Source organism: Oncorhynchus tshawytscha, linkage group LG05 (genome assembly GCF_018296145.1).
Source record: "Oncorhynchus tshawytscha isolate Ot180627B linkage group LG05, Otsh_v2.0, whole genome shotgun sequence".
NCBI classification, from domain to species: Eukaryota; Metazoa; Chordata; class Actinopteri; order Salmoniformes; family Salmonidae; genus Oncorhynchus; species Oncorhynchus tshawytscha.
Window position 1 is genome coordinate 83,643,130 of NC_056433.1, and position 22,134 is coordinate 83,665,263.

General features: G+C 43.4%; 2 protein-coding genes across 2 annotated transcripts in view; one reads left to right on the forward strand and one right to left on the reverse strand.

The window, feature by feature from the left end:
• The window catches only part of atf6 (activating transcription factor 6), a 163,492-nt gene extending 153,659 nt beyond the window's left edge, over positions 1-9,833 (reverse strand). Inside the window, exons 1-4 of the mRNA XM_042322560.1 lie at positions 9,593-9,833; positions 2,049-2,125; positions 889-964; positions 635-732 (exon numbers count right to left, since the gene is read on the reverse strand). Of these exons, the coding sequence (XP_042178494.1) occupies positions 635-732; positions 889-964; positions 2,049-2,125; positions 9,593-9,689 (348 nt within the window). The 5' untranslated portion in view covers positions 9,690-9,833. The remainder of the gene's footprint in view (positions 1-634; positions 733-888; positions 965-2,048; positions 2,126-9,592) is intronic.
• A 5,705-nt stretch (positions 9,834-15,538) lies between these two features.
• rxrgb (retinoid X receptor, gamma b) overlaps positions 15,539-22,134 on the forward strand; it is an 81,949-nt gene continuing 75,353 nt past the window's right edge. The window contains exon 1 of the mRNA XM_042322563.1: positions 15,539-15,856. Within this exon, the coding sequence (XP_042178497.1) occupies positions 15,820-15,856 (37 nt within the window). The 5' untranslated portion in view covers positions 15,539-15,819. The remainder of the gene's footprint in view (positions 15,857-22,134) is intronic.

Genomic DNA, 22,134 nt, shown 5'->3' on the forward strand with positions numbered 1-22,134 from the left:
ACTCTGCGTTGTCTGTTCACACTGTTATGCTTTATCTTGGCCAGGTCGCAGTTGCAAATGAGAACTTGTTCTCAACTAGCCTACCTGGTTAAATAAAGGTGAAATAAAAATATTGCTAAAAGGAGCTACAAAGTTCTTGAAGACTTGATGCCTTTGGCGACATCCAAAATATCTTTGAGGTGTAGTGCACAAATGTCCTTGATCATAATGGCAGGAGATATAAACATGTGCAGTGTAGGGTCACAAGATCTAACCCTAGTCCTCTTTCTGACATGCTGTGAAAACAACTGCCTGCTACATTATGTTAATATGGCCAGAGTTGTCATCACCTCATTTTAACGAGGGGGCGGGGCCACACCTCTGGCAGATGGTGGATAATTAGTCTGACAAGGTGCTTCAGACCTTCCTTAATGAGGTGCTCAAGTGTGTGTGTGTGTGTGTGTGGATTGCGAAAGCAGATGGCAGAGGTAGCAACGTGTGTAATGGTACCATGTGGGGCGAAAACACACAAACTAACACAGATGGGCCTAGACACACACTGGAAATACTCCCAGCCATACAAAATAGGCACATCAAACACATAAATGCAAAATGACCTACAGTGAAACACACTGGAGAGAGACAGGGGACTTACTTGTATGGAGTAAGGTGACAGGGCATCTCGGGATGCAGGCGAGGTGACAGAGCTCATGGTATGGGCAGGAGAGACAGAGTCCACACTCAGATCCCCATCTGCAGACAAGGAACACAGAGCTCATGGTATGGACAGGAAGGAGAGAGTCCACACTCAAATTTAGACAAGAGAATTACTGGTACTGACATGTTTAAACCATTTTTGTTCAATACCACCTTATACCATAGACCTGATTAGACCGGTATTAGACACACCTGTGTAGGTGCTGCCTGTGTCAGTGCTCCAGGGAGGCAGGTCGATGTCAAAGTCGAGGTCTGGGGCATCGCCGGCCTAGAGGGTTAAACAGAGCAGACACACAATCGCTGTACTTCTCATTATGATGGTTCACTGTGAATCTGGTCTGTTACGATTTTCTAAAGTGGAACTGACAGTATTTTAGCAACATGAAATCTTGTCAAAAAAAATCTGTTCATATACAACCTCAGGGAAGAATATGACGCTTTTTTTTTTTTACATTTTATGACAAGGGAGCATTTAGATATGGTCATTCACAGAATGTTTGGAAATGATGTATACTAAAGGCATTTGTGAAAATTCTATAGCAATATAAAGTGGGGAAGTGGCCGTGCGTTGGTACAATTAAGACACTGCAGTAAATAAAACCTAATGAAAAACATCTGTCTCGACCGTTGTGCCATAGCCAATCAGAGCTACAGTAGGCCTGTATGCCTATAATCCATTTGCCACACGGGCCTGCCATCATTTACTATAAACACTAAAAGGGCTGGGCGATATATCTTTCTCGGGAGGGGAGTCAGCCAATCACCCACTTGTCCAATCACAACACCCCCCCGGCAGCAAGCTAGCTAACATTACGCTCAGTTTTTTTAAGCTTGGTAAATAAATAGATAACCTATTAGCCATGGTACGACTGACCTGTGATCATTGCCATTGCTAGTTTTGATTGTATTGGCATTCCCAGCTTTTGTTACATTCATCTGTTTTTACCCCAAAAATATTGAGTCTTTGAAACTGAAACAGCGCATTCCTAAATGGCTGGAGGAACCAAACAATGTTAACAGGCCAGCTGTGATTTACAACCTGATAGCAATATTTGTAGGACTTCCAAAACATTTATTGGTGAATGATATGAATCATGCATTGAACTGCATCCCATCTATTCTGCCAACAATGCCTTACTCTACATCATGGAAATTATAATCAAATAGAACCTATAGGTTTTGTAGTAGAAACTGGGAATTTGATTTTTTTTTTTACTGATATTATGATTGTCTGTTTGATATCTGCAAAGTAGTTAAAACACTTGTCAGTTCCACTTTAAGGGACAGTGTTGCCTAAGAGTGTGTCTGTGTAGTCTGTGTTGCCTAGAGTGTGTCTGTAGCCCTGTACTCACATATCCCACGCACTCCAAGGCCTGAAAAAGTTCGTCTGCATCTCCAAGGTTGTCCAGCTCCTCAAACAGGCTGATGTCTGCTTGAGAGGAAGACACACACACACACACACACACACACACACACACACACACACACACACACACACACACCTGATTTAACAGTAGCCTTACATGAAAACAATACTCAGTTGCCTTCGCCAAAAACTAACTATCGTTTTCATCAAAGGCTAGTTTAACAGATGTCTTGACATATTTCAGATAGTTATCCACAACGTCAGGTCAGATAGTTTAGCCATATGGGGCTAAAGAAGGAGAATTCATATTGTAAACAGCTTCTCTTAGTCATAGATATGGCTATTCACTTATTATTTACACATTGTTAATGCATAACTGACGGCCCACTTGTTTGATCAAATTAGTAAACATTCCATTTATGTTTTCCTGTTTGTAAGGGCTCTCGAGTGGCGCAGCAGTCTAAGGCACTGCATCTCAGACCCTGGTTCGATTCCAGGCTGTATCACAACCGGCCGTGATTGTGAGTCCCAAAGGGTGGCGCACAATTGGCCCAGCGTCGTCTGGGTTAGGCCTTCATTGTAAATAAGAATTTGTTCTTAACTGACGTACCTAGTTAAATAAAGGTTAAATAAAAACATTTTAAACAAATTGGAATGTGCTTTAAAATGACTAAAACCAAATCAAAACTGTGTAGACATAATGGACCTACATTCATAGTACATTTTCTTGAAATGTCCAGTTCATTAAAAATCACAACAAATTAAAGCTAGACTGTCACAGAGCATCAAAGAATAGAAAACGATGGATAGAGGACTATTTTTTTGTTCATTTTGACCATGAGGAAATATAACAAATTTTCAGTGTGGCCCTTCGGACCTCGTTGAAGACAATACTTCTGGACTGCATCATGTTAGCTCCCCTCTCATACTGACTCTAGTCTGTCCTGAGGAACCACTGGGAGTCTGGACTGTATCATGTTAGCTCCCCTCTCATACTGACTCTAGTCTGTCCTGAGGAACCACTGGGAGTCTGGACTGTATCATGTTAGCTCCCCTCTCATACTGACTCTAGTCTGTCCTGAGGAACCACTGGGAGTCTGGACTGTATCATGTTAGCTCCCCTCTCATTCTGACTCTAGTCTGTCCTGAGGAACCACTGGGAGTCTGGACTGTATCATGTTAGCTCGCCTCTCATTCTGACTCTAGTCTGTCCTGAGGAACCACTGAACCCACTGGGAGTCTGGACTGTATCATGTTAGCTCCCCTCTCATACTGACTCTAGTCTGTCCTGAGGAACCACTGAACCCACTGGGAGTCTGGACTGTATCATGTTAGCTCGCCTCTCATTCTGACTCTAGTCTGTCCTGAGGAACCACTGAACCCACTGGGAGTCTGGACTGTATCATGTTAGCTCCCCTCTCATACTGACTCTAGTCTGTCCTGAGGAACCACTGAACCCACTGGGAGTCTGGACTGTATCATGTTAGCTCCCCTCTCATACTGACTCTAGTCTGTCCTGAGGAACCACTGAGAGTCTGGACTGTATCATGTTAGCTCGCCTCTCATTCTGACTAGTCTGTCTTGAGGAACCACTGGGAGTCTGGACTGCATCATGTTAGCTCCCCTCTCATACTGACTCTAGTCTGTCCTGAGGAACCACTGAACCCACTGGGAGTCTGGACTGCATCATGTTAGCTCCCCTCTCATACTGACTCTAGGCTGTCCTGAGGAACCACTGAACCCACTGGGAGTCTGGACTGTATCATGTTAGCTCGCCTTTCATACTGACTCTAGTCTGTCCTGAGGAACCACTGGGAGTCTGGACTGTATCATGTTAGCTCCCCTCTCATACTGACTCTAGTCTGTCCTGAGGAACCACTGGGAGTCTGGACTGTATCATGTTAGCTCGTCTCATTCTGACTGAGGAACCACTGGGAGTCTGGACTGTATCATGTTAGCTCCCCTCTCATTCTGACTCTAGTCTGTCCTGAGGAACCACTGGGAGTCTGGACTGTATCATGTTAGCTCGCCTCTCATTCTGACTCTAGTCTGTCCTGAGGAACCACTGGGAGTCTGGACTGTATCATGTTAGCTCGCCTCTCATACTGACTCTAGTCTGTCCTGAGGAACCACTGAACCCACTGGGAGTCTGGAGTGTATCATGTTAGCTCCCCTCTCATACTGACTCTAGTCTGTTCTGAGGAACCACTGAACCCACTGGGAGTCTGGACTGTATCATGTTAGCTCCCCTCTCATACTGACTCTAGTCTGTCCTGAGGAACCACTGGGAGTCTGGACTGTATCATGTTAGCTCCTCTCTCATTCTGACTCTAGTCTGTCCTGAGGAACCACTGGGGGTCTGGACTGTATCATGTTAGCTCACCTCTCATTCTGACTGAGGAACCACTGGGAGTCTGGACTGTATCATGTTAGCTCCCCTCTCATTCTGACTAGTCTGTCCTGAGGAACCACTGAACCCACTGGGAGTCTGGACTGTATCATGTTAGCTCCCCTCTCATTCTGACTCTAGGCTGTCCTGAGGAACCACTGAACCCACTGAGAGTCTGGACTGTATCATGTTAGCTCCCCTCTCATACTGACTCTAGGCTGTCCTGAGGAACCACTGGGAGTCTGGACTGCATCATGTTAGCTCCCCTCTCATACTGACTCTAGGCTGTCCTGAGGAACCACTGAACCCACTGGGAGTCTGGACTGTATCATGTTAGCTCGCCTCTCATTCTGACTCTAGTCTGTCCTGAGGAACCACTGGGAGTCTGGACTGTATCATGTTAGCTCGCCTCTCATTCTGACTGAGGAACCACTGGGAGTCTGGACTGTATCATGTTAGCTCCTCTCTCATACTGACTCTAGTCTGTCCTGAGGAACCACTGGGAGTCTGGACTGTATCATGTTAGCTCGCCTCTCATTCTGACTCTAGTCTGTCCTGAGGAACCACTGGGAGTCTGGACTGTATCATGTTAGCTCGCCTCTCATTCTGACTCTAGTCTGTCCTGAGGAACCACTAAACCCACTGGGAGTCTGGACTGTATCATGTTAGCTCGCCTCTCATTCTGACTCTAGTCTGTCCTGAGGAACCACTGGGAGTCTGGACTGTATCATGTTAGCTCGCCTCTCATTCTGACTAGTCTGTCCTGAGGAACCACTGGGAGTCTGGACTGTATCATGTTAGCTCGCCTCTCATTCTGACTGAGGAACCACTGGGAGTCTGGACTGTATCATGTTAGCTCCTCTCTCATACTGACTCTAGTCTGTCCTGAGGAACCACTGGGAGTCTGGACTGTATCATGTTAGCTCGCCTCTCATTCTGACTCTAGTCTGTCCTGAGGAACCACTGGGAGTCTGGACTGTATCATGTTAGCTCGCCTCTCATTCTGACTGAGGAACCACTGGGAGTCTGGGCTGTATCATGTTAGCTCGCCTCTCATTCTGACTCTAGTCTGTCCTGAGGAACCACTGGGAGTCTGGACTGTATCATGTTAGCTCGCCTCTCATTCTGACTCTAGTCTGTCCTGAGGAACCACTGGGAGTCTGGACTGTATCATGTTAGCTCGCCTCTCATTCTGACTCTAGTCTGTCCAGAGGAACTACTGAACCCACTGGGAGTCTGGACTGTATCATGTTAGCTCCCTCTCATTCTGACTAGTCTGTCCTGAGGAACCACTGGGAGTCTGGACTGTATCATGTTAGCTCCCTCTCATTCTGACTAGTCTGTCCTGAGGAACTACTGAACCCACTGGGAGTCTGGACTGTATCATGTTAGCTCGCCTCTCATTCTGACTAGTCTGTCCTGAGGAACCACTGGGAGTCTGGACTGTATCATGTTAGCTCGCCTCTCATTCTGACTAGTCTGTCCTGAGGAACCACTGGGAGTCTGGACTGTATCATGTTAGCTCGCCTCTCATTCTGACTAGTCTGTCCTGAGGAACCACTGGGAGTCTGGACTGTATCATGTTAGCTCGCCTCTCATTCTGACTCTAGTCTGTCCTGAGGAACCACTGAACCCACTGGGAGTCTGGACTGTATCATGTTAGCTCGCCTCTCATTCTGACTCTAGTCTGTCCTGAGGAACCACTGAACCCACTGGGAGTCTGGACTGTATCATGTTAGCTCGCCTCTCATTCTGACTCTAGTCTGTCCTGAGGAACCACTGGGACCCACTGAGAGTCTGGACTGTATCATGTTAGCTCCCCTCTCATTCTGACTCTAGTCTGTCCTGAGGAACCACTGAACCCACTGGGAGTCTGGACTGTATCATGTTAGCTCGCCTCTCATTCTGACTCTAGTCTGTCCTGAGGAACCACTGAACCCACTGGGAGTCTGGACTGCATCACATTATGCTGCACAGAAGTTAACTCACTTGATCGACGCAACACGGCATGTAGAAATGTTGAAACTGTTCATTACTGTTCGCAAAACAATGGTTCATTAAAGGCTAGAACACTTTACAATGCAAGAAGACACTGGTAGCTTCCAGCGTTGTAGGCTAGCTTTCTTTGCTAGCTGACAGCTGAAGCTAAAATCACTTCACTACCCTATTACCTTGTTTGTGATACACACAATAACACAAAATATTGCTGGATTACAAAGCGGATTGTCACCAAAAACGTTATACTTTCATTTTGTCTCCCCCAGGCAAGATCATCTTTGCTCGAGCCTCGAACAGACTGTGTGTAAATGTCGTGGGTCTCAAAGCAGCAACAGAAACAATAACAAAGCTGTGTCCTCACCCCTGGTACAGTGAAAAGCTGAGGGGATGTGGCTGGAGAAATGTAAACACAAATTCATAGACAGAGAGCTATGGATGCAAGGACTGACCAGCCATGATATGAAAATGATAGTTTTAACCATGTTTTGAGGCTATATAGTGTTTGTTTACATTTTTTCTCATGTTTACACTGTTGGAGTAAAACAAGCTTGTAATTTTGGGGTTCTGATGGGGTGTGACAGTTTAACTAAGCTCATGAGGCATTTATAAGTTATATTCTTTAGGAATCAATGGATACATATCAATACATTTATACGTCCAAAAATGGATGTAACAACTGCTGATTGCCCCTTTAAAGAGACGGTGCACACTTCTATAAAAGAGATTACTTCTTCTATGCAAATGTTGTTGATCAGCATTATAAAATAAAAGACCCAAATGGAAAAGAAACAGATTTCTTTTCATCCATGAAAAAAATCAGCCAGAACAAGCTCAATAACTCAATGCATGCACACAGTCCTATTGAATATGCATTCACCTGTATTGTGAATAGGCCTAGGCTACATCTTGATTTACCCAGTTTATCAACAGACTACAGATTTACTATTCAAATAAATTATTACTATTATGTAGTTAGATTTTTTTAAATATTTTTTTTTACCAAAGTCAAATTGAATGTTTGACTGTATAATTGATTCATTAATGCATACATTAAAACAATCTAAAATTACTAAAGTAATGAATGATATTGAAATCAAAAGATTTGTCTGGATTAAGTGCCATTCTGTGACTTTGGCTAATACGCCTTATTTTGCTTGCCCTGGTATCATTTGGGTGTTGTTTTGGTAGATTATAGTAATGGTTTCAAGGATTGTGATACTAAAAGGTATTGAAGTCAAAATTCCAGTATCGTGACAACACTAGAGCCTACATGTTATACCTCCATCACACCAACAGCGTCATTGCGTTTTGGTACACCAGAAGTCCATTCATTTCCAATGAAACGCTGCGTTTGCCTTGCAGCGTTACATTACAGAGGAAGTTGCAGTGCGTTCTGCATACGTTGGATTTATCGAACGGACGCGTCAAACTGTACGCGAAGACGGCTTGGCAGAAATGGTAGCAGAAGGTGAATGTTGAACTTTTTGATGCACACAAATCCAGATGATGCTGCGTACCATTTTGCACAATGACCCTGTAGGTGTGATAGAGAGGTGAGTAAGCATTTCACTCTTGGATTCTAAAAGAGCCTAGGCTAGCCTGGCTCATCAACATATGTACATTCTTATAGTTTACTTAGATTTGTGTGTATTCGGTATTTGTTAGATATTGCTGCACTGTCTGGGAACTAGAAGCACAAGCATTTCGCTACACTCGCAATAAACATCTGCTAACCACGTATGTGACCGATACATTTGATTTGATCATGACTCTCAGTTCCATTACATAACACATAAGAGAGTCATTGGACCAAGGTATCTTCTGTATGAGGGAGTTGTGTTAAGAGCCCCTACTGCTCAATATTTACGGAAGACAGCCGTAAAACAAAGCCACCTGTGGAAATTAGCTGTCTAGCATGCTCTGAACACCTGTGTGCAACTGAAGAAAACGTAAAAACAGAATCGTGTTGTCAATGAAAAAAATAAGTTGGCTGCAACTGTGATAAAGCCGGTTAAAACTGTGTACATACAGTAGTGTATATTTTGTATTAGTGAAATTATTTTGATGTGATATTAAAGTAAAGGGCTTTATGTTTCTAGAACCCTACCGCAATTGATAATCGATTCACGTTTCGATTTGGCTGTTTTGGCCGTAAGAGCCAGTCTGCCTCTGAAAATAACGTAAGGCGAGGGTTTTTACAACTAACCCAAGAAAGACCACACAGCATGTCAGCGAATGACACATAGTAGGAGCCGATTGGCGCGTTCTAGCATGTATTTGCATATTTCCTTTAGGGAGGGCCTACTCTGTGAAATGCGAGTACACTCCTTCTAAACAACGCAATTTCGGGGTAACATTGGCAAAGGGTAAAGTCTACAAACAATGTGTCCACTCTGTTCGTAATAGATTCTAATTTTAGAAACAGAAAACTGCATTGAGATCAAATGTTTAATCGATGAGGAAATAAGCAGAAATATCGGCCAGAAATTCCATCTAACTCCATCTTGGTAGCGATTGGAAACGCCAACCGGATGCTTCACATTTATACATCCGGTTAAATATCTGTCTCGATGTTCTATCTTTGCTTAAAATGTAACAGTTGGCTCCTTAATAAGAGTACATTTTGGGCTAAAGCTAGCCATATCTATGACTAAAAGGATTAGACGTTTTGCAATCAATTTTTTTTTGTCTCTCTTTTCACGAATTCATAACCCTACCCCCCCTAACAGGCTAGCTAGTACCCCCACACACAACAAAAATATATATTTTTGATGATAATAATAATAATAATAATAAATATATTCGTACAGGACAGAGATAGTTACAAATAATTTAACTTAGATTGTAGAGAATTCAGATTGTAAAATGTTATTTTTAGACATGGCAACAGCTACCAGTGGGCGATAGCGGTTACTGACTTGAGGCAGTTAAACGTTAGCTAGCCAGCTTGCCAAATAACTAGCTTAGCTACCATGTTAGCAACAAGCATGGCAAATGAAGAACATTCATTCGATAGACTATAACCATCGTAAACACAACCGACATGTTGACATTTGTGGTACATATTTCCGAGGAGTTAGTGTCTCTCTTTAACGGTACACTAGCAAGCTAGCGTTAGCTGTTGGCAAGTGACGCTTGCTTACCCCACTCGCCATCCTGGTCGATGGACATGGTGCCAGTTTCACCGTTCATCATTTGTTGTTCTTGAGTCTCGAAGTCTAACATTAAATCGGACGACATTCTTCCTTGAATACATTAGTAACCGATTTTAAAGGAATAGTTTATTCTAATAGGTCATAAGCTTATAGCATCGGCTGTACATGTTGCTGGTTCGTATTCACAGATAAATGGTTCTTCCTGTTCTACTAAAAAAAAAAGAAGATACACGTCTTGCTTTACCGTAAATCTACGGCTCCCGAGAAGGATATATAAATCCCTCGGTGGTTGTAATGACGAGATACACCATGAGGTTGCAGCAAAGCACAGGTTCTAAAAAGTATAATTTTCCTCAACCAGTGGGTGCACACAATTAGCCATATCCGTCATCCCAATTTAAAACGAGTATTTATATTACTCCTAAAGTGAAGGGGACAGATATTTTGTCAACAGTAGGCTTAGCGACGTTTGGCCTCTATTCATGCCTTTAAATTAAAAACACAACTACACCCCAAAAACACAATTATTCACCAGTTCCACCCCAGTAGCAGCCTCAAATATGTTTCAATTAACAAAATAGTCCTTCAATTATATCCTCCAAGTGAAAGAGGCCTTGTCCACTCAGACTATGGTCTACTGTAGACTATATCTGGAAATGCTGTATACACATTTGAAAGGTGAGACAGCATCAGCCAGCTCAAATAGCCCAGCTACGTTCCATAGCTAGGTTTCCTTTCCAATCGATCAGACAGACAGATGGGGACATGCCAGTCAGTTCAAGCTGGGCCGGGGCCCTGTTCTGTGGTAACAATAGAAGCCTGTTCTTTCCAGGTATATTCTTAGACATTAGTGGTGATTCCGAAATGCCCCAGCCGCAGGTCACTCACATTGGCATAGTAAAGATCAGTAGTAAGTGCCTGCTTGGAATAATCTGTCCTGGGCAACTTGGGACAGGGAAGGCTTAACCTGAGGTGGTCTTCCTGATTACCTCCCTACGCATTGGATGGATTGGATCCGCTCTGTTCTATAAGAACAGCTCCAGATAAAGATATTTAACCTCTTTCTTTACTCGATCATTATGTGACAAAGTAACAAGACCATTAAAACATAATCAACCCTGTTGGTAGGTTGATGTAGTCTTGATTGTATTGTGTTACTAACTGATAATGACATTGAATGGTAGTGGTAGTTGTTTGGAGGCGCATGGTATGATGGGTAGTGGCGTTGGTGTTTTAACCTGACGATAGGTCCAGGTCTAGGAGGTCCCATTGTGGTGATTGTGTGTTAAGCCCCTAGAACCAGACAGGAGATTAACAGGTTACCCTAATGCCAGAAGTCTGAACGGTTAAACGGAACATCTGTGTAAAATCGATTAGGGGATTTGGATACATCCGTTGCTATGGAAACTGCTATGTCTGGGTCTGATTCATTTTTCCGTTAGATCATAACTGGTAGGTAAATCTGAAGCACAACATTGTAAATACATTGTAATTTGCAGAATTCATAACAGGCCATTAATTTACTATTGTCTTGATAACAGTCCATTCAGACTATCTAATTTAATTTGGGATAAAAAATACATCTGTGCAAATCCTACAGCAATCCTGAATACAGGAATTTTACAGGAATAATCCCACATGGTTTTTGTGGCCTCATTCCTGTGAAACAACCTGCAGGGTTTCTGTAGGATTTTGACTGTGAGTTAGTTACTGGTTTCCTGTAATCCTTTCTGTTGGTTTACAACTGGATCCAATGCTGTCTAAGTGAACAGAATACAGTTAGTTGTACCTGTACATGATGAGGAGATGAGGTGGGATAAACAGCACTAGCACGCATGCGACTGACAGCTCCTTTACCAGCCTGTTACACTCATAGATTGGTGTCTGTTCATAGCCTTCAAAAGTGTTCCAAAAATGAGACTCAACATTGTGTCTTTTTTTATTTTTTTTATTTTATTTCACCTTTATTTAACCAGGTAGGTGAGTCGAGAACAAGTTCTCATTTACAACTGCGACCTAGCCAAGATAAAGCAAAGCAGTTCGACATGTACAACAACACAGAGTTACACATGGAGTAAAACAAACATACAGTCAATAATACAGTAGAAAAATAAGTCTATATACAGTGTGAGCAAATGAGGTGAGATAAGGGAGGTAAAGGCAAAAAAGGCCATGGTGGCAAAATAAATACAATATAGAAAGTAAAAAATATATATAAAAAATAAACACTGGAATGGTAGATTTGCAGTGGAAGAATGTGCAAAGTAGAGATATAAATAATGGGGGTGCAAAGGAGCAAAATGGAGCCAAATTTTGAGACCACCAGTTTGTTTGTTTCATGGATTTGCCATAGACTGTATTAGGTCTGTTCCCCTCTTTTACTCTACACTCATTTGTTGTTCCCAGAGAACCAGTAGAAAGCCAACCATTTCATGTTGCATATGCCTAGATCCCCCCCTTACTGGGGCTGGCTGTCAGGGATGCTGGTGAAAGACAACAACTTCAAGGAAAGAATATGGAGGTGGAGAGGGAGAAAGAAAGAAAAAGGGAGAGAGGCAGAGAAAGAGGGAGAGAAAGAGCAGATCTGATTCATATGGGAATTTAATACTAGCCCAGCTCTATCATCGAGACTCATGAAAAATATTCTCATTCCTGGCATGCTCACCAGAGCACTTTCCCTGCCAACTAACCACACAGGGAAGGAAACAAAATGAGATAAAGAGGACCCCAAGGAGATGGAGAGAGAGAGAGAGAGAGAGAGAGAGAGAGAGAGAGAGAGAGTGGTTAGAGAGACAGAGTCCCTGGACCTGGAGAGAGAGAGAGAGGGTGGTTAGAGAGACAGAGTCCCTGGACCTGGAGAGAGAGAGAGAGAGAGAGAGAGAGAGAGAGACAAGAGCTTGCTTAGTTATAAACAAAAAGAAAGATCAATCCCTACCAGAACAGAATCCCGGTCTGCCACATTTAATCTTTTGTGTTTGTGAGATGGATGATGTTCGTTACTGTTGTGTGGCATAGTCTCATCCCAGCAGCCACGAGGAAGGGGAACATTTATCATCTCAAGCCTATATATGGGGAGGGGGTAGGGGTGTAGGTGGATGGGGGAGGGGAGCAGAGGGGTTTGATAAAGCATGATGGAGATGGGTTAATGAGGACAGAAGCAGATGAAGAGAGAACCGTCTCCCATGACTTCCCTTAAACACACTATAAGCATAGCCAGAGAGAGAGAGGGGAAAGAGTGTATTTTTTGCAGGCATTGGACTGTTTTGTGTTCTGTGTTCTGTATTCTGTGTTCTGTATTCTGTGTTCTGTATTCGGTGTTCTGTGATGTGTATGTGTGTTTCATTCAACAGGGTTATTTTTCCTGTGCATGTGTAATGGAGGTCGTTCGGTGAACTAGGCTCATGTGATGAGTAATGTCTGCCTTAGACCTGAAGACTATACGATCCTCAAGCTGATGCATAGGCTTTAGTTCAGTGGACTAACACATTCCTGACTCTAGGTTGGTCAGTGTTGCTCCTTCTCTGTTCTGCTTCTGTCCTCCACTATAAGAGCTGTGCTAGCAGGTGGCCCAGGTCTGTTGTGTTGGGTGAGGGATTAGGCTTTAGGACATTGTTTGGTGGGAATGGTGCTGTGAATACAAAGGGATTAGTCCAAAGGGTTGCTTCATTGACCGTATGTGTGTGTGTGTGTGTGTGTGTGTGTGTGTGTGTGTGTGTGTGTGTGTGTGTGTGTGTGTGTGTGTGTGTGTATATATATATATATATATATATATATATATATATATATATATATATATATATATATATATATATATATATATATATATATATATATATATATATATATATATATATATATATATTTTGTGTTTGGGAGGTGGCTTGGAATTTAGGTGATGATGGTAGAGATCTAGATGGAATGGCAAAATAAAATAATGCATCTGCCAGTAGTCTTAACACCCCACAGCTTCAGTAGTCTAACACCCCACAGCTTCAGTAGTCTAACACCCCACAGCTTCAGTAGTCCAACACCCCACAGCTTCAGTAGTCCAACAACCCCACAGCTTCAGTAGTCCAACACCCCACAGCTTCAGTAGTCCAACAACCCCACAGCTTCAGTAGTCCAACAACCCCACAGCTTCAGTAGTCCAACACCCCACAGCTTCAGTAGTCCAACAACCCCACAGCTTCAGTAGTCTAACACCCCACAGCTTCAGTAGTTCAGCACCCCACAGCTTCAGTAGTCCAACAACCCCACAGCTTCAGTAGTCCAACACCCCACAGCTTCAGTAGTTCAGCACCCCACAGCTTCAGTAGTCCAACAACCCCAACAGCTTCAGTAGTCCAACACCCCCCACAGCTTCAGTAGTTCAGCACCCCACAGCTTCAGTAGTCCAACAACCCCCCCACAGCTTCAGTAGTCCAACACCCCACAGCTTCAGTAGTTCAGCACCCCACAGCTTCAGTAGTCCAACAACCCCACAGCTTCAGTAGTCTAACACCCCACAGCTTCGCCTATCTTTGAGGTAATGTTGACAATAACATTAGGCCTTCTACTCAATCCTGTTGAATATTTGCACAAGCCCCATTCCTTGACTGCCGTACAAATGAAATGCAATTTAAGAGATGTGCTAAAAGGCTATTTCATATGACCTCAGTCTAGGCAACATGAAAGCATGGTATGGTGTTGTGCTTGTAAATCTTACTTCTGATTTCCTCCCCTCAATTTCCCTCTCCATGTGGTCCATAAAACCATGTGCAACCCTTTAAAAAGAAAATCCCAATACCTTGAACCACATGCAGCCATTAGGAACACACAAAAGAGAGAACTGACAAATAGCCCTTTTAATGCCTCTCTTTGACTTTAATGAATTTATGTAATCTAATGGAGGTGGTGGGGGTGGGGATGAGGAGGGGTAACAAATGAAAAGCCCTGATCAGTGTACAATGACTGGAGAAAAAAATACCATTAATCTTGGCTAGTATCCTCCGGTGCTCGTTGTTACAAGGCCGCGGGTCGAGGTGCTTGTTCCATTAACAGGGCAGCGAAAGGCTCTCTCTGAGTGGTCAGGGACCGGCGTTGACAGAGCGTCTGCGCGGCCTGCTCCCCCAGTTCAAGATTGTGAATCCCTCAGCGCGGGTTGACTCCTGAGTAACCTTCTGAGGTACCGCGAACTCACCCTCAAATGACCCCAATCTCTGAAGAAAGATCTAGGGGGATTCCAGGGGGTCACGAGACCCGGACCCGCACTTTTCAATAGGTAGACCGCTGAATGTGGAGGGTGCTTTGGGTTGTCGGAGAGAGAGAAATAATTATATATCACTACACAAACAAAAACATCGCACACAGGCGTTCAGATTACACACATACGCACACATTGACACATTTTTGTTAATTTGAATCAATCCCATTTAATGGAAATTAAGCTAAATGTGTGAACCTAATTCAGAAGGTGAAAATATTGTAGGCTATTAAAATCGGTAAGCAGCCTATTAACACAATTTATAACGAGGGACTGACTACACGAAACAATATACTTCTTGGCCCTACAAAATGTCTTAATTAATGATCTTTGCCAGGCTGCAGTTGTAAATGAGAACTTGTTCTCAACTGGTCTACCTGGATAAATAAAGGTGAAAAAAAGACATTGTTCAAAAAATCAAAATGTAATTACAGAGTAATTATAAAACATAGCCTAAAGGCAAAGATTAGACAAAAAATAATATATATATTTTGTTGAAATTATGAATAGGCTTTATTTGGTAGGCTATAAAACACACAAATAAAATGTAGCCTAAAATAAAAATGAGCGTAGAAGTAGAGCGTATAAGAAAGGCTTTTGGAAATGTGGAAACATCCACCTGATTTCACTTGGCTTAAAAATCCCACGACTCTGGCTTTTCGAACGCCATATTGGATTTTTTTTTCTCCCCTCGTTACTTTCTGTTTGCGAAAATGATTTGTGTCACATTTGATACATTCTAGGTTGCAACGTTGTTACGCTGCGAGGCAAGAAGTTTCGTCAGGTTCGTGGGCTTAGATATCTCGATGACTGTTGTCATTGGGAGGAGACCTGCTTTGCCACCCCCTTGCTGGGCCCCGCGTTGACCTGCCCTTGCACAGTTTTCCCGGTTGGGGAGTGTTATTCGCTGGGATGCTGTTGCTGCCTGTGACGGCGCGGCTACAGAGAACGACACAGCGCTAACTCACACATTATGGACAGAAGGCATAATGACCCATATTTACACCCCAGTAAGTATCTTTCCTTGCTCTGTTTGAAATACGTGTATCCCTCTATAGTCGTTGTATAGTTCTGCTATTTGGAGACGGTCCATGGCGTCTTTTTCTCGGAGTGCCAGCGGGCGAGCTAGATGGAGCAGTCCACGGACTCGGCTGGAGATTTCCCTCCGTAGATATTTATTCAATGTTCATGTTTAGTTCGGCCTGCTTAGCACTCGTCCGGCTGTAGTAGTGCCTCTTGACAATGAGGGGCTGCGGCCAATGTAAAAGTCATGGGATTGCGGTTCTCCTGTTCAGACAAGGTCAGAGGTTGGCAGTTTAATTGCGCTTAAATGTGTGTAATTTATGATGGTGGTCCGGCATTTCTTGCTAACTGTTTTTGACATAAACACAATTTATTGGTTTACAATGGTGTTTTCCCTATCGTGGGCGATATGTTTAGGCCTAACGATCGAAAGAGTGGGGCTTTTCTGTCCAGGTCTTCAACAAAACTTTCCCGAGTGGAAAAAATAATAATCTTATGGGGCTCCCTGGTCAATGTGGAGACTGGAGGCTGCCCTATTGGAGTTATGGTTCACACATACATACCACTTGTTAGGTTTTTAACAGCATACCACGAACTTATTCAGAAAGGAGAAACTGCACAGAAAACAAGAAGAAAAAAAACAAACATTTGAGGAGCCTAAGGCAGCAAATAGGCCCATAGCTTATAACTCTGTTATTTCTTATGTATTGGTTGTAGTCTAGTCTGCATCCTACTCATGTAATCATAGTGCAAGATGTGTGTAAAAGGCAGTACATGCTGAGGTGAATACTAACATGATGTGAGACTTTTTTGTGATGCTCCCAGTCTGTGATTTGTGCGCAGTTAAGTTGCAAGCCCAGGGCTTCTTTAAGTCCACATAGTGAGTCACACACTACATGCATCATTTATCATGTGATGTTCTCCTTGAATGAAACATTCATTGCCAAGCCACTGCAATAGAGCATGATGTTATTATCATCAACAGTGCTTTGTGACAATGTCGGGAGATCTCGAGTGGTGCAGTGGTCTAAGGCACTCATCACAACAGACCCTGGTTTCGATTCCAGGCAGTATCACAATCGGCCGTGATTGGGAGTCCCATAGGGAAGCGCACAATTGACCCAGCGTCGTCCGGATTAGGGGTTGGCCCGGGGTAGGCCGTCATTGTAAATAAACTTTTGTTCTTAACTGGCTTCGCCTAGTTAAATAAAGGTTCAATTAAAATAAAATAAATCTAAAACCACATTAAAGGGATTGGAGTCTCTTGAAGTCATTTATTTTTGGGAAGTCATTTATTTTTGGGATGTTGTTGCCTGACTAGATATTTCAGCAGCTTGTATGTGAGTGAAACTGCCATCGTTGTGAATGGTTGTGTCTCCTGGTAATGGGAGACTGTTGTGAAGCGGTGAGCAACCACATGACAGAATATTCCTAAACGGACAATTTGTATCCCCCTCAGACTAGAATCTCACTCAGTTCACTTCTGTTGTGTCTTGTTGAAATTGTTATACCCTACATTGTACTGTAATAACAAGTTCATAGGTCTAATAAGGTGTTATTTTATTCATGTTCCATAACAGACATAAGAGTTATGATATGAAACATTAAATTCTATCTTTTTTTAATGGTTTATTATTTCGTACTAAACATAAACTGTTGTAGTGACACCGAGTTCTGTGAAGGCTGTATAAACAGGCCATTCAAGTACAGTAATTCAATTGACACACTGTTCAGGACAACCTACTGTACAGAAAAGCATATTTATTAGCTATAATATAGTGTCGTTTCATAGCCATGGGCAATCACATTGACAAAATAAAAAACTGTCCCTTGGAATTTGTCAAATGTAATAGAGAATCTGTGCATCGAGCCGACAGTAGAGATCCTATAGGACGTTATCAATAAAACGTCACAATACGGTGCGGAGCGGTCGATCTGGAAAGGAGACCCCCAGCTCCCCTTAAAACCGTTGACAACTACAAGCAGTTTTCAAGGGATTGTTAAATAAATGTTCTAACTATTTGGTTTTAATATCATCACCTCTTGAAGAGCCTCGTCAGAACTACACATTTCAGATCATTCCACGTTTATCTCTATCATCGGAGTTATACAGGAAGTAACTGAATGCTTTTCATGATCAGTAAACATCAATTGATCGTGTAGTTTCAGATATGTGAGGGTAGCTATATCAATTTGGCATGTAGCTAGTAGGCTTGAGCGGTATCCAGATTGTCCTACTTTCATACCGACCTTGTGCCATACTCTGGATATTCGGTAATACCGGCACTGAACACAAGGGTCGCTGTTTTCAAACCCCACTGATACTCTGTAATCCGAAGGTGCCAATGCTTTGCATGGAAAAATCTGAAATTTGTAGTTCTGACTATGCTCTTCAAGAAAATAGATGTATAGTGGTTTGGAAATAAACTCTTCAAATATAGTTTAAGGCATTTATACCAATTTTCTGTATACCGGTAAATAGCGTCTAAAATATAGGTAAACAGACCATAAATGTCTAAATGATTTTTCTTGGAAAGCTGTGAATGCTGTTCTATGATACAATATCAGTACTTGTTGCATTCACAACTTGTCTGAGTCCTGTCAACAACTGATTTCAGCCAGTGTCTGGCTGTGGATTGACTGCATTGGTTGAACGGAAGGTTGGCATATCGTCAGTTTATTAAAAACCTGTATAGAATAATTCCTCTAAAGATGGCTAGCTAACAAACATACAGTACAGGAACATTCTTCAAGTTCATTATTTTACACTATCTTACACAGCAATGGCAAATCATGGTTGACCAATTCCCTGACCAAAATAGCTGACCTTTATCACATCATAAGAAGATTCATGTCCATTCTAGCATTCCAATTCCTAATTCTATGAATCAAATCAGGGAGAGGTCGGACTCAGCAGCACATCATAGTTTAATAAAGTTTGGAGAACTTCTGTGGATTATGCCAAGTTATAAATGTTCTTGTTTTTTGTCATTTCTGTGGTTTCCCGTCAGTCTGGGGGTTCACAGACGTGCAGGCATTCACTCTGCTGCTGCTGTTCAGGGAAACCATATGCACATAACTCGCAGATCTGTGGAAGTCCTGGAGATAAAGACAGTCAACGGAGATAGGGTGGAAAATAAGTATTGGAATGGGAAAGAAAGAGACAGAGAGAAGAGGGAGAAAAGAGAGAGAGAGAAGAGAGTGAGAAAGAGAGAGGGAAGCGAGAGAGAAGAGAGAGTGAGAAAGAGAGAGGGAAGCGAGAGAGAAGAGAGAGTGAGAAAGAGACAGGGAAGTGAGAGAGAAGAGAGAGAGAGAAAGAGAGGGAAGTGAGAGAGAAGAGAGAGAGAGAAGAGAGAGTGAGAAAGAGAGAAGGAAGTGAGAGAGAAGAGAGAGAAGAGAGAGTGAGAAAGAGAGAGGGAAGTGAGAGAGAAGAGAGAGTGAGAAAGAGAGAGGGAAGTGAGAGAGAAGAGAGAGAGAGAAGAGAGAGTGAGAAAGAGAGAGAAGAGGAGAGAGGGAAGAGAGAGAAAGAGAGAGGAGAGAGAGGGGTCCCACCAGGACTGGTTGACAGTAGCACTCTGAACTCTTGTTTAACTGCTGCCAAGGGTCAATGATCCTCCAGTTTTCTGTTTGAGTAACCAAATCAAATTGTATTTGTCACATGCGCTGAATACAACAATACCTTACAATGAAATAACAATAGTGTAGAAGGGGGGCAATGCAGATAGTCTGGGTAGCCATTTGATTTGCTGTTCAGGAGTCATATGGCTTGGGGGTAGAAGCTCTTTAGAAGCCTCATGGACCTAGGCTTGGTGCTTCGCTTGCCGTGCTGTAGCATAATAGAACAGTCTATGACTGGGGTGGCTGGAGTCTTTTACAATTTTTAGGGCCTTCCTCTGACATCGCCTGGTATAGAGGTGCTGGATGGCTGGAAGCTTGGCCCCGGTGATGTACTGGGCCGTACGCACTACCCTCTGTAGTGCCATGCGGTCGGAGGCCGAGCAGTTGCCATACCAGGCAGTGATGCAACCCGTCACAATGCTCTCGATGGTGCAGCTGGAAAATCTTTTGAGGATCTGAGGACCCATGCCAAATCTTTTCAGTCTCCTGAGGGGGAATAGGCTTCGTCGTGCCCTCTTCACGACTGTCTTGGTGTGCTTTGAACATGTTCGTTTGTTGGAGATGTGGATGCCAAGGAACTTGAAGCTCTCAACCTGCTCCTTTACAGCCTCGTCGATGAGAATGGGGGCGTGCTCGGTTCTCCTTTTCCTATAGTCCACAATCATCTCCTTTTTATTGATCACTTTGAGTGAGAGGTTGTTGTCCTGGCACCACATGGTCAGGCCTCTGACCTCCTCCCTATAGGCTGTCTCATCGTCGGTGATCAGTGTTGACTGTTGTGTCATCTGCAAATTTAATGATGGTGTTGGAGTCGTGCCTGGCCGTGCTGTCATGAGTGAACAGGGAGTACAGGAGGGGACTGAGCACACACCCCTGAGGGGCCCCTGTGTTGAGGATCAGCGTGGTGGATGTGTTTTTACCTAGCTCACCACCTGGGGGGCGGCCCGTCACGAAGTCCAGGATCCAGTTGCAGAGGGAGGTGTTTAGTCCCAGGGCCTTAGCTTAGTGATGAGCTTTGTGGGCGCTCTCATAGCGTTCTCATATAGGTGTTCTTTTGTCCAGGTGGGAAAGGGCAGTGTGGAGTGCAATAGAGATTGCATCATCTGTGGATTTGTTGGTGCGGTATGCAAATTGGAGTGGGTCTAGGGTTTCTGGGATAATGGTGTTGTGAGCCATGACCAGCCTTTCAAAGCATTTCATTTTTTCATTGCATTGTTCTTGGGCACAGGGACTTTGGTGGTCTTCTTGAAACATGTTTGTATTACAGACTCAGACTGGGTGAGGTTGAAAATGTCAGTGAAGACACTTGCCACATTGTCAGCGCATGCTCGGAGTACATATCCTGGTAATCCGGCCTTGTCAATGTTGACTTGTTTAAAGGTCTTACTCACATCGGTTGCGGAGAGCGTGATCACACAGTCGTCCGGAACAGCTGATGCTCTCATGCATGTTTCAGTGTTACTTGCCTCAAAGCGAGCATAGATGTTATTTAGCTCGTCTGGTAGGCTGTGCTTCCGTTTGTAGTCTGTAATAGTTTACAAGCCTTGCCACATCCGACGAGTGTCAGAGCCGGTGTTGTACGATTTGATCTTAGTCCTGTATTGACGCTTTGCCTGTTTGATGGTTTGTCTGAGGGCATAGCGGGATTTCTTAGAAGCTTCCTGGTTAGATTCCCTCTCCTTGAAACTGGCGGCTCTACCCTTTAGCTCAGTGCAAATGTTGCCTGTAATCCATGGCTTCTGGTTGGGGTATGTACGTACGGTCACAGTGGGGACAACATTAATTTATTGATAAAGCCTGTTACTGATGTGATGTACTCCTCAATGCCATCGGAGGAATATCCCAGTCTGTGCTGCGAAACAGTCATGTAGTTTAGCATCAGCTTCATCTGGCCACTTTTTTATAGACCGAGTCACTGGTGTTCACTGATATAATTTTTCCCTGTAAGCAGGAATCAGGAGGATATAATTATGGTCAGATTTGCCAAATGGAGGGCGAGGGAGAGTAAAGGTGGTCCAGAGTTTTTTTCCCTTCTGGTTGCACATTTAACATGCTGATAGAAATTAGGTTAAACTGATTTAAGTCCCCGGCCACTAGGAGCGCCGCCTCTGGATGAGCGTTTTCCTTTTTGCATATGGCGGAATACAGCTCATTGTGTGAGGTATTAGTGCCAGCGTCGGTCTGTGGTTGTATGTAGACACCTACGAAAAACACAGATGAAAATTCTCTAGGAAGATAGTGTGGTCTAAAACTTATCATGAGGTACTCTACCTCAGGCGAGAAAAGCCTCAAGACTTCCTTAGATATCGTGCACCAGCTGTTGTTTACATATATGCATAGGCCCCCACCCCGTGTCTTACCAGAGGCTGCTGTTCCGTCCTGCCGATAGAGTGTATAACCAGCCAGCTGTATGTTCTTTATGTCGTCGTTCAGCCACGACTCGGTGAAACATAAGATATTCCCGTTTTTAATGTCCCGTTGGTAGGATATACGTGCTTTCAGTTCGTCCAATTTATTTTCCAGCGATTGAATGTTAGCTAGCAGGACGGAAGGCAAAGACAGATTAGCAATTTGTCGCCTGATGCTCACGAGGCACCCCAATATTTTTCAGCAAAATCTCTGTTTCCTTCTCCAGCGAATTACGGGG